The 13,379-nt window shown below is 37.6% G+C and overlaps 1 protein-coding gene across 2 annotated transcripts in view; it reads left to right on the forward strand.

Moving 5' to 3' along the window:
- The first annotated feature begins 7,650 nt into the window (after positions 1–7,650).
- LOC310719051 (thyrotropin-releasing hormone-degrading ectoenzyme-like) overlaps positions 7,651–13,379 on the forward strand; it is a 212,951-nt gene continuing 207,222 nt past the window's right edge. The window contains exons 1-3 of one of the 2 annotated variants that reach the window (XM_083528343.1): positions 7,651–7,878; positions 7,936–8,285; positions 12,106–12,791. In XM_083528343.1, coding sequence (XP_083384469.1) covers positions 12,121–12,791 — 671 coding nt within the window. In that variant the 5' untranslated portion in view covers positions 7,651–7,878; positions 7,936–8,285; positions 12,106–12,120. The remainder of the gene's footprint in view (positions 7,879–7,935; positions 8,286–12,105; positions 12,792–13,379) is intronic. The other variant, XM_083528344.1, reaches the window with a different exon arrangement.

Consider the following 13,379-nt stretch of genomic DNA (forward strand, 5'->3'; position numbering starts at 1 on the left):
ATCCACCTAACTTAACATGGTAAATGTTTTTGACAACAGTTTAGGTCTATTTTTGTATTACTCAAAAGTAAAACATTATAGACACTGAAGTGCATTGAACATAAAAAATATTATCATTGTAAAATTATATCATATACAAATACAAAAAAAACAGACCTGCAGCAATCCAGAAAAGTAATGGGTTCAAAGTCACAATTTAAAATGTAAAGAAGACAAAATGCCAAGTGTTTATTGAAGTGGAAAAAAGGAAAGTTACTCCACTGTCAGATTTTTGGAACAATCAAATATTTTATTTTTTTTAAAGATTTCCTTTTTCAAGTAGACTTCAGGCACAATCACTTTACATGGCAATGCTGCACAGTTTATAAATGTTTCTTTTTATATTAAGATTATGACTAAATCTATTTTAACCTCAGTCATGTACACTATTACCACAGTAAAGCAGACACAGGTAGAAAAAAAGAACAAAAGTAAAATGCCTTAGAATTGTGGGAATTATAAAAGGTTTCCTATAAGCCACTGCAGTACTTTTTTTTTGTTTAATTAGGTTTTTTTTTTTTTTTTTTTTTTATGTTAAGTGGTTATTAGCACTTGTGCATTTGTCTTTCCATGATTTCTGTTTTTGCCGACGTTCAGCTCTCGATATGAAGTTCATGTTCATGGTTGTTTCATGTTTCCTTTCATGTGTTTAGTGTCACGTTTCTTGTTGGTTACATCATGTGTTTGTTTCCACTTTGTTTATTAAATGTATATCTATTATGGGAAAAGCATTCACTCCTTTTTTCATATTTTGTAGTATTATGTCATGACAGGAAACAAATGTAATATGTAATACTGCTTAAGAAAATCTTCATAATTTACATAAATATTTTTAGAGAAAAATGTGCAGAGGAGTTATATAGGGTATATTGGTAGAAGAATGTTGGAGGTTGGAGCCACCAGGCAGATTAATGTATGTGGTAAGGAAAGACATGCAGGTGGTTGATTGAAAGAGGCAGATGTATAGGACATCTATAGGACACACAAGCTGAAATGGGAGCAGCCAAAAAGAAGAAGAAGAAGAAGAAGAAGAAGAAGAAGAAGAAGAAGAAGAAGAAGAAGAAGAAGAAGAAGAAGAAGAAGAGAGGAAGAAGAAGAAAAAGAAGAAGAAAAAGTTTTACTTGCATAAGTATTTGACCTTCAAAGATTTAAAACCTATAAATAGCTCATGTGATTCTAAACACAATTTCTGAAAGGAGTTTGTTACAGAATATATTTAAAAAGCAGCAACCTGTATACCAAGAGAGATATAAAAATAAATATAGGGGAAAGTTTAAAGGTGTGGTTATAAAACAAAGCCAAACATTCTGCAAAGAAAAATTAGTAACACTATATTTTAAAGATCAGAAATTAGTCAGTACTTAATCCTTATAACTGCATTAGTAAGTGACAAAGTCCCTTTTGCATCTGGTTCCACTCAAGGTTTCTTTCTCATGCCATGCCAGGGAGTTTTTCCTTGCCACAGCCACCACTGGCTCACTCTTTAGGGACAAACCTACAATTATAAAAAACAAGTTGCATTCTTTTATAACCACTTTATCTGTGTAAAGCTTTTGAGCTTTTAAATGAGGCCTTGATTGGTTGTAATCTTATTTTTTCTTATAGCCCCTTTACACTTGTTTTTGCCCTTACAATGTTAACAATAATAAAAAACGTATTAGCTAGAAATAAATAATACTAATCGCTTGTATTGTAAAAAATACACACTTTATAGGTGCTCAATACACTGTGTTAATGTGTAGCTTATAAGTATGGAATAAATATAGAATATGTTCCCTGTTCAAAAGTATATATTTGTTGTTTTGCAATAAGTGAAGAGACATTAAATATTGCAGTGAATAATTCAGTCTTTATTGTTTTCAGTTTAACATGAGCACAAACTGCAAATGAACTTGAATAATCACAGAAGCAAATTTATTTAAAATGTGTTTTAAATTGTAAAAATGTAAAACATTATAGTTGATTGTTTTCTTCATTGTTAGAACAAAAACTAGTGTAAATAGGCATTATAAATAAGTTGTAAGTACATAATAACTTGTTACTTACAAATACAGTAATTAGTCATTAGTTATTTGTTGCTGTCTAATTTCTGATCTCTAAAATAAAATGTTACCAAAAAATTTAATCTAATAAAAACATGGAAAGAATATGACACAACTGAAACTCTGAATAAAGAACTCCAGGTAACGAGAGATGATAAGGAATGCATATGATAGAGAAGCAACCAAGAATCACTGTATCTAGTAAATTGAGTGATAAACAGAGCGGATCAGTCATTGAAACTGTGGAGAAAACTGTTCATCTGTACTAATGTTGCATAAGTTGCTTTTTCATAAGCAGCAGAAACCAAGAGTGTTGTAGAAACAATACACTGGAGGAAGAAACTCAAAGGCCTGAAACAAATTTCTCCATTGCCATCGGATTGTTAAATAGCATTTTAACCCCCTACGGACCTGGGTGTCCACATACGTGGACATTGTGCACAATAGTGTCTTTATTGTTTTCTGTAGATACAGACCACATAAGTGACAACATTTCAATGTTCAAAGAAAATATATGGTAATTATAATAATTGGTTCTTCCTAACCCCAAATAACTGGAAGAAATCTAAAATGCAAGCCAAACCAAAGCTCAGGTCTTAGGAGGTTAAGGTAGCAAGGTCTATTATAACTATTATAAAATATATTATAAAGTTCAATCTAAACAATTAGACTTGGCAGTAAGAATTGCTGGATAAATAATGAAAAAACAAAAACTGCTTCACACCATGCCAGCACTACAGTACCTTAACAAGCATCTTCTTCTTCTTCTTCTTCTTTCGGAATCTTCCATTAGGGGTCGCCACAGCGGATCATTCGTCTCCATTCCCCCCTGTCCTCTGCATCTGCCTCTTTCATTTTTTTTTTTATTTGTATAGCCAACCCAACTACCCGCATGTCTTCCCTCACCACATCCATAAACCTCCTCCTTGGTCTTCCTATTTTCCTCCTTCCTGGCGGCTCTATTCTCAGCATTCTCCTAACAATATACCCCATGTCCCTTCTCTGAACATGTCCAAACCATCTCAATCTCGCCTTCTTCTCTTTGTCTTCAAAACAGCTCACATGCGTTGTCCCTCTAATAAACTCATTTCTAATCCTGTCTATCCTCGTCACTCCCAACAAAAACCTCAACATCTTCAGCTCTGCTACCTCCAGCTCCACTTCCTCTCTTTTACTCAATGCCACTGTCTCTGAACTATACAATATCGCAGGTCTTACCACAGTCCTATAAACTTTCCCTTTCACTCTTGCAGATACCTTTCTAGCATAAATCACTCCTGCCACTCTTCTCCACCCACTCCACCCTGCCTGCACTTTTTTCTTCACTTCTCTAACATACCGTATTTTTTTAACTATAAGCCGCTACTTTTTTCCCACGTTTTGAACCCTGCGGCTTAAACAAATAAAGCGGCTAATTTATCCCGGTTTCACAAACTTCAAGCCAAAAAACTGAGCGACATAACATTAGACCAATTAAATTTCCGAACGGAAACGAAAAACGCACCTCACCTGTGTTCTGAGCTGCACGGCATCGGGAGAAAAATCTTCCACGGAAGGAGAAAGACAGTGAACAATGACTTACTTGGTCGGCTACTGTTTAGATACAAGCCGATTGGAACGCGTTGAGTCTGGGTCATGGGATAGCTTGCTAACTCCAGTTGCAACAGAAATCATATAAGCACAGACAGGTTTCCAAAACTCATGCTTTTTTATTTTTCTTGGCAACAGCATTATGGGTTAGTCAAAGAAACTTAGAAATAAACATCAGAAAATAATAAGGACATATTCCTTATTCTTGCACACATGCAGTAATACCGGAAATGCGGCGGCAGGCTATTCCCAAAATACCACTCTGCTCCTACTTTCTTACTTTTTTTTATTACTTTCTCAAACAATACCACAACACTTCTCTTTGTACCCTGTCATACGCTTTCTCGAAATCCACAAACCCACAATGCAACTCCTTCTGACATTCGCTATACTTCTCCATCAACATTCTCAAAGCAAATAATGCATCTGTAGTGCTCTTTTTCAGCATAAAACCATACTGTTGCTCACAGCTGATCACCTCTTCTCTCAGCCCGGCTTCCACTACTCTCTCCCATAACTTCATGGTGTGACTGACCAACTTAATTCTCCTGTAATTCCACTGCCATCTCTCCAACCAACTTTCCATTCTTCATCCTCTTCATCTTGCTGCTCTCACTTCCTCCTTACTAATCCTATCCACTTCCTGCTTCACCAACTCCACACCACCCAACCTTCTCTCTCTAATTTTCTTAGTTCATCAGCTGCTCAAAATACTCCCTCCATCTTCTCAACACACTATCCTCACTAGTCAACACATTTCCATCTCCATCCTTTATTTGCTCTAACTTGCAGCACATCCTTTTCAGCTTTGTCCCTCTGCCTGGCCAATCGGTATAAATCCTTTTCTCCTTCCTTAGTGTCCAGCTTCTCAAAAAGCTTCTCATATGCCTTTTCCTTAGCTTTTGCCACATCCCCTTTTCACCTGCTACCGCATCTCCTTGTACTCCTGTTTACTTTTCTCATCACCCTGTTGATCCCAATTCTGTTTTGCCAACCTCTTTCTCCTTTTGCTTTCCTGCACTTCCTCATTCCACCACCATGTCTCTTTGTCTTCTTTTCTATTTCCAGATGTCACACCAAGTACCTTTCTAGCTGTCTCCCTGATCACTTCTGCAGTAGTTGCCCAATCATTCAGCACCTCCTCAACACCAGTGAACCCCTGTCTGACCACTTCCCTGAATCTCTTACTACAGTCTTCCTTCTTCAGTTTCCACCATCTTATTCTTCTTTCAGTCCTAACTCTCCTCCTTTTCTTCTTCACCTCCAAAACCATCCTACAGACCACCATCCGATGCTGTCTAACTACACAGTCCCCTGCCAACTCCTTACAGTCTCCAATCTTCTTCAGGTTGCATCTCCTACATAGAACATAGTCCACCTGTGTGCACCTTCCTCCACTCTCTTACGTCACCCTATGATCCTCCTTCTTCTTAAAATAAGTGTTCACCACTGCCATTTCCATCCTTTTAGCAAAATCTACCACCATCTGCCCTTCCACATTCCTCTCCTTAAAGCCATACCTACCCATCAACTCCTCATCACCACTGTTCCCTTCGCTTACATGCCCATTAAAATCCACCCCAATCATCGATCTTCACTCCAGAATTTTTCTTTCTCCTCCATCTTACAACCCACTTGTGCAGCATAAGCACTGGTGACATTTATCATCACCCCTTCAACTTCCAGCTTCACGTTCATCACCCAATCAGAAATTCTCTTCAACTCCACTACACACTTACTATACTCTTCCTACAGAATCACACCTACACCATTTCTCTTTCCATCCACACCATAATAGAACAGTTTAAACCCACCTCCAATGTTCCTGGCCTTACTCCCTTTCCACTTGGTCTCCTAAACACACAGCATATCTACCTTTCTCCTCTCCATCATATCAGCTACCTCTCTCCCTTTACCAGTCATAGTACCAACATTTAAAGTGCCCACCCTAACCTTCACTCTCCTCCACTTCTCCTTTCCCTGCCGTCTCTGTAGACATCTTCCTCTCCTTCTTCTCCTCCTTCAGCCAACAGTAGCCCAATTTCCACCGGTACCCTGTTGGCTAACGATACCTGTGGCGGTCGTTGGTAACCCGGGCCTCGATTGATGCGGTATGAATTTCTCTTTCATGATCTGCATATTAGTACCTTAACAAGCAGGCACCTCAAAATTCAACAACATAAAAAAAAAAAAAAAACAAGCTGGAACCTTTTGACAAAAGCCAAAGGTCAGTGAAGCCAACAGTCACTCTGAAAGTTATTCGGAGTACAGTGGCAGAGAGTGGGATAAAGGCGCACCACACAATCATTTCCAAAGCTTTGCATAATTAAAGACTGTATTAGAGAGTGACTACAAAGAAATCGTTGCTCAGGAAGAAAGCACATAAGTGAAGTTTTTTTATTTATTTTTTTTATTTATTTTTCTTTTTTATATGAGACTAAGCATAAGATATTTTTTTAAACAAGTTTAAGACAAACACTGTGTGTGTGCCACGAATCCCAGGCAAGTAATACCTTAATTAACCTTAATTAACACTATACTAACACTATATCACTATGCACTATAGCAGTGGCAGCAACCAAGTTTGCAATCTAGTATTAGAAGTTATGCAAACAGCATTTTTCAGTTTTGCAGTTTTTTTTCTTTTACAAAACTAAATAATGAATCAGCTTGAAAAGCTACTTTACCAGCATATTGGTTTGCAGTAAAAGTACAGCCAGACAAATATAATGAGTTTTGAAAGAGTTGACTTTTGCAAAGCTCTGTAAGTGATAGCAAGGACTAACTTGTTTCAGGGATGTTTCACAATATTAGATTTCCTTATAAATAACAAACAAAAAGTGTAATCTATTCTTTATTAAAAAAAAATAAAAAATAAAAAAAAAGTTACACTGGTAAGAAAAATAATGCCAAACCCATTTATATAACAAAATATTCAACTCATGGCCACATTAAGTATTACACACATATTACACAAGCCTATCATGGAACAGCATGGCACATTTTTCTTTATTTGTATTATTTTCATCATTATACATTTATACTGAAAACATCTTAAAGTTTTGTAGTAAACAAAAATGTGCTTAACGGCTCAGAATATGTTTTATATTTTAGATTGTCCAAAGTGGCCACATTTAGCTGTTATAGCAGCTTAGCAAACTCATGGCATATTCTGATAAGAAAATTTATTTCAGCTGCAAAAATCATCAAATGCTATGATAAAACAGGCTCTAATGAGGACCGTCCCAGTAAAGGAAGACCTAGAGCTGCCTCTGTTGCAGAGAATACGTATATTAGATAGAATTACCAGCATTAGAGTCTGCTGTGTATTTGTTAGACATAAAGTGGATGAAAGAATCAGGCACATATGAAGGTCAGTTTATTTGAAAGGTGTTCAATAGGGTTGCGTTCAAGGTTTATGTCTCTTATTTTACAACACACCAAAACTCAATAGTGAAAAATATACATCATGTTTACCTTGAATGTATTTTCATGTAATGTTATGTAGCATTATTTAGTTAATTTTACTTTCAGCTTGTCATTTTCTTAAGACACCAAGAAATCCTAAACTCTTCTGTTCTGAGGACATTATACAGCCTGGTAAATTAACAGAGCCCTGTAACAAACTGCTGACTCCAGTCATTTCTTATATAGATGTTATACAAATGTCTGCTCTTAAAAAAAAAAAAAAAAAAAAAAAAAAAAAAAAAAAAACTTAACTTTTAAACTGTTTTCTATTTTTTGTTTGTTTAAATCATGTTATTATCCGTCTTCAAATCTGTAGAATTCACAAGTGTTTGAGTTGTTAATGCAGAAACCATACCGCATCAGAACGAGCTTATTCAAATATCTACATGGTTTATCTTACAGGGGAATCCAATCCTGTCCGAGCCGTGCTGTTATATAAAATTAATCTACGCCTTTTTGACCAATCAGATTCAATCGCGCTGTTTTACACCCAATCACACACACACTGCGTGGACGTGTGCGTATATGCAGCTATGTGATCAGTAGATAAAATAAATGGAGAGGAGAGAGATATAAAAAAGGCATTAGTGGAAGAGAGAAAGAGGGAGGAGTGAAAAGGGGGACAGAAAGTGATAGAGACAGAGTGGATGAGAGAGACACGGGACGCGTAGATGAGTGTATGGAACTAGAGAAACTGAAGAGAAACAGAGAGAGTGAGTGTGTGTGCGTGTGCGTGTGTGTGTGTGTGAGAGAGAAAGAGAAAGAGAGAGAGAGAGAGAGAGAGAGAGAGAGAGAGAGAGAGAGAGAGAGAGAGAGAGAGAGAGAGAGAGAGATGAAGCTGATGAGCTGAAGGCAGCCGGGTGCATGTGTAGCGGGATGCAGCATCGAGCAAACCAAACGCGAAGCTGCGCGCGCTGGTGCGGGATCCGGTCGTGAGCGGGGGCGCGCGCTGATCACGGAACGCATTCTATATTTATATAGATACATTTATATAAATATATATACTATCTCCCCCTCCTTCTTTCCCTTTCCTCCCCCGTCCACGTGCTGAAGGCGGATGTAAGCGTTAAAGCGCGAGCGGCGGGGCCGAGGATCCAGGGAGCACCGCGAAGCTGGAAAGAGATGCTGCGTTAAGTTAAGGCGCTGGTAAGAATCTCAATCAGACCGCAGTGCATGCAAACATCAATGTTTTGTTTTATTTTTACTAACACTGAAGGATGCATGAATGAGTATACGTGCGCGTGATTGCTTAATAATAATAATAATAATAATAATAATAATAATAATAATAAACTTCTCTAAGCGAATCATTTCCCGATATCATCCTCAGTCAGACAGCGTGGATGCTTTAAGGAGGTTTTACTGTAGACCCGTGATCCGTCTTTTTTCCCCACACTGTGTCTCGTTTTAGTCCTGTGCATGGCACAAATCACATCAGGCAGACTGGAAGAGATATGCGCACGCCTGCTAAAAATAGACCTACAACCGGGTGACAAACGAAACGAGAATAAGGATGCTGTGTTATACTGTCAGGGGCTTTGGGGCAACTTTAAAGGGGAGCTGCATATCATTTCCAACTTATTCATCGATAATCCCTTCATTCTAAGCTTGAAACAGTTCTCTTCTGATGGGAGTGGTGTTTTCCTGGAGGATAAGGATGTCATCATTTATGCAACGGGACAGATAATATAACTACATGCATCACATGCTATGGCTTTCACAGTCACAGGATCTCATGCCGATGGCGACGAGCTCAGTTATCACCAAAACGGCTACTGGGGATAGGATTCGGAGGAACAGGTTATCCGTCTAGTTTCAGAGACTTGTAGGAACTATGCCGGCTCAGTAAAGCTGTTTGGACTGAAAATTATGAGAAAATTCAGTGATCTGCTTTTAAACACTTTATTCTTATTTAACTTACTGATGGTACATGGAGAAGCACACGGGGTATGCTGGATATTTTTGAGAAACCTTTGCTTTATGAGCTACAAAAAGAAATCCCCTGACATAGAAATGTCTTTCGATATATCACTTTATTGGAAACATTAGGAACAACATGGTCATTCAGGAATTTAGCTGATCATGTGGCAGCAGCACAATACATAAAATCCTGCAGTCTACAGTTGGTACAGGGTCAGTGAAAGTTAAAGACTGTAAAAAAGACAATGTAAGGGCTTTTCAAAAATGTTATTATATCCTCAGATTTAGGTACTGGGTGGACACGAGTTGAACCTTCTGTGAGACGAGATCATTTGTAAAGACACAGTTGTAAAGAGTGTCTATTTGAGTTACTTATGCCGTTTTTCTTAAACAATTCTATGCATTTTCCTCTGACTTGTCTCAATAACAAGGCATTTTCACCTGCAAACCTGCCTTTTTTTAGCCTGAAAGGTTCAAAGTTTGTGAGTTTAAATCCCAGCACCACCAAGTGGCCCTTCAGTAGGGACCTTAATCCTTAAGTGCTTAGTTGTATAAAAAAATAAGATGCGTGTAAGTTGCTCTGGATAAGGGCATCTGCTAAAGCCAGAAATATGTGCCTGTTTTAGGTAAATAACTTCACAGCACTTTGCAAATAGCAGGGATTTTTAGGGATGTGGTAGTTTAGGGGATAAGATGTTGGACTTCTGATCTAACCAATAGCTCATTGGCTTAAATCCCAGCACCACCAAACTTCCACTGCTGGAATCTTAACTCTTGCTCACCTGTATAACTGAGATACCTCACTCTGGATCAATGTAAATGTTAGCCTTGGAAATACATTTATTTTAAATTTGATCCTTATTGCGTAATGCCTGCAAGTTTATTTTTGGGAAACACAACAGTTACCAAGCTAAAACCAAAAATAGCATCATGTATATTTAACATATATCTATGTATATGTAACTGACTGGGATTAGTGTCTATACTCTACTTTTGCTTGATTACGAGACATAAATAAACTTTCTTTCGGCTTCTCCCTTATTAGGGGTTGCCACAGCAGACCATCCGCATGTTTGATTTGGCACATGTTTTTACGCTGGATGCCCTTCCAAACGCAACCCTCCCCATTTATCGGGGCTTGGGACCGACACTAAGGCTTGTGCAACCCAAATGGCTGAGGTTGGTTGCCTGAACGATTAGGAGACAAAAATAAATGAATCAAAAACAATTTATAACATGGTAGAAGATGGTTGTCAGTGGAAAAACTGTCCAGAGTGTCTCAAATATTAAAAGCATAAATAAAACAAAAATAAATAAAGTGCCAGATATACATACTGTAAAAATGTTCTCATGCATATTAAATCTGGCCTCATTATAAAAGGCTGACTGACAAGAGAGTCATGCAGAAAGTATCAGACATGAAGAAGGTGAAGGCGCTTCCTGAGGTTCTCAGGGAGAATATAATTAAAAAATCATTTTAATGTAAAAATCTCCAGAGCCATAGCAAAAACCGTCAACATCTCTGTCAGTGAAGTCCATTGTTTAGATAATATGCATAAAGTACCTAGAACCGTGACTAATCATTCACAAACAGGTGCGGCATGGATGATTTCAGAAGCTTCTCTCAGACTACTGATAAAGGATGCAATAGAGAAGCCATCAGTCACATGGAAAGACACATAGGTGTGTGTCTAAAGGCATCTAGACAAATTAAAAGAGTTTTTGGAACAGTGTACTCAACTTAGACTATATAAGCAGTAAGCTAAATCATTTGGAGAGAATATTTAACAACATTTAACAACCCCAAACAGCCACAATAACTTTAGACTTGTTTTTGTAAAAAAAAAAGCTGCACATGCTGGCATTGCCTAGCCTTTATTTACAGAGCATTATCAAATTGCAATGTAATGGACCCTTGTAACCTTTAGCATGAGAAACCACCGTACACCATACCACATACTCAAGGCTGTAATTGCCCACAACAAAGTAATATGCTGTTAATTTGTCGGGTGTGAATGCTTTTTCCTCATTCGATTTTACATTTCCAAACATATGTTTGTGTATCTTTTACTTCTTCGCATTTATGAGTACAGTACAACTTCAAAAGACTGGTATTAAATACCTGCACTATATTGAATACGCTAAAATCTGAATACAAATTTCCCTCATGTAATGCTAACTTTATTTTTAAAGAGAGCAGTAGACTGGAAAACAGTATGTTCTGTCTGGACCATTAAAGTTTAATGTACCATTCAGAGAACAGAATCTCTAAACCCAACCCTCTGTGTTGTTAATATAACCAATAATGAAACAAAAAAACCCAAAAAACAGATATTCTACCCAGAATGTGTGTTATCTTTAATGTAACACACTGTGCTTTTATAATTTTAGAAATTAATCTAAATTAAGAAAAAGTTAATATAAATTAATTCTATGGTGAGGTGGTATCTTAGTGGGTAAGTCATTGGGCTCAGATGGTCGTGAGTTTAAATCTCACCTGCACCAATCTGGCACTCCTGGGTGCTCTGGATAATGGTGTTTGCTTAATGTCAATGTCAATTTTAAGAAATTGTTGTTTTAATAGTTACCTAATCCTAATCAATTCATAATTAACTTTAAAAAAAAAGTTGTTAATGGAAATGTTTGTTTTTTTCTGTTGTTACTCTATAGTTACCTTATCACCATAATTTAGCTTAAAATATGTGATTTTTTTTTCTGTAATTTAATTATACATTGCGTATACTTAATAAATGATTTACTATACGCATTGCCTGAAAGTTAATGTTAAAAAAGTTTGGGTCATTGTAGGTACTGTAGCTGTCAAGTCATAGTTTGACTAGTACTTATCATTTAGATTGCAAATGGAAGCATCAGTTTAATACTGTATATACTGTATTATTCCATACTGTAGGCACACGTAGGTGTTGGTGGGTATATATATGTTATTCACTGCACAATTTGACTCTGATAAAATCCCAAATACCAATTACACCTATATTTCCCACAAGTTGTTGCATTCAAACAGTTGCTCTTTAATTCTTCGCAGTGATTTAAAGTGTCAATGGGGATTGAGGACCTGAGCATGAGGAATGGAAGGGCGCTGTCCGACCAATGGGCCGACGGGGTGGTGGTGCGACCCCGGACCACCGAACAGCACATCACTGTTCACAAGAGACTTGTGCTCGCCTTTGCCATCTCCATCCTCACTCTCATTATTGTGACAGCCATTGCCGTGATGCTGGGAGTCCGCTTTGAGAAATGCATTGGGGCCAGTGAGAGAGTCGTTCTACCAGGCACTGGGTCCAATCAGTCACGAGACGGAAATTCCGAGCATAAAGGAGAAGAGACACAGCCGTGGCGCCATTCACGCTTACCGACCACACTACGCCCACGCCACTATGACCTCCTGCTCTCGGTGTACATGGACAATTACACCTTCTCAGGCAAGGTGAGCATCGAGTTTGAATGCGTGAACGCTACCAAGTTCATCGTGCTGCATGCAGACAGGCTGGATGTGGATAAGGTGGCTGTGTACTCGGATAGTAAAAAGCCGGGTACGATGAGGGTCCACCGGCACTTCCACTACGCTCCCAACCAGGTCTATGTCATCACTTTGCACCGGGAAATGAAGCCACTCAGAACATACAAGATCAACATCACATTTGAAGCTCAAATAGAAAATGAACTATTGGGCTTCTTCCGCAGCTCATATATGCTGCACGGAGAGAAAAGGTAACTAGACATGTGTAGTTCGATTCAAATCCATTTCACTTGTTCAGCCGAGCTTGCATACACATTTTAAGTGTTAATTAAAAACTAGTGACCTGAAATTTGGTATTCGGTATGTGTTAGAAATAAAAGGAAGCATGGTGTAGTCATATACACTTTCTAGAGTGATTTTTCCAGTGTTAAATTAACACAGCTTTCGAACAATTCAAGGCAATTTATTTTAGTCCAGCAACTTATTTTTAGATAAGCTTTTATGATGTTTGTATAGGTACAGACGTCAAGGGTTTAGTCACCCCTAACTGAGTGTTTATCCTTCAAATATAATGACTTGAAATTGGTTTTGAAGGCTAACAGAAATAGTGAAATGAATATAATTTTTCCTAGAGTGAAATTTAATAAAGTACTTGAACACTAGAAAATACTGTTGAGAAAACAGGGCGCATAAAAAAAAGTTTGGATAGATTTTATCTAAAAAACTAACTAAAAGACAGAACTAAAAGACACTTTGTTTTTATTTGCTTGCTGCATAATTCTATACACCAATCAGGCATAACATTATGACATTATAACATTATGACTGGTGAAGTAAAT

This window comes from Silurus aristotelis (assembly GCF_946808225.1).
Source record: "Silurus aristotelis genome assembly, chromosome: 24".
NCBI lineage: Eukaryota > Metazoa > Chordata > Actinopteri > Siluriformes > Siluridae > Silurus > Silurus aristotelis.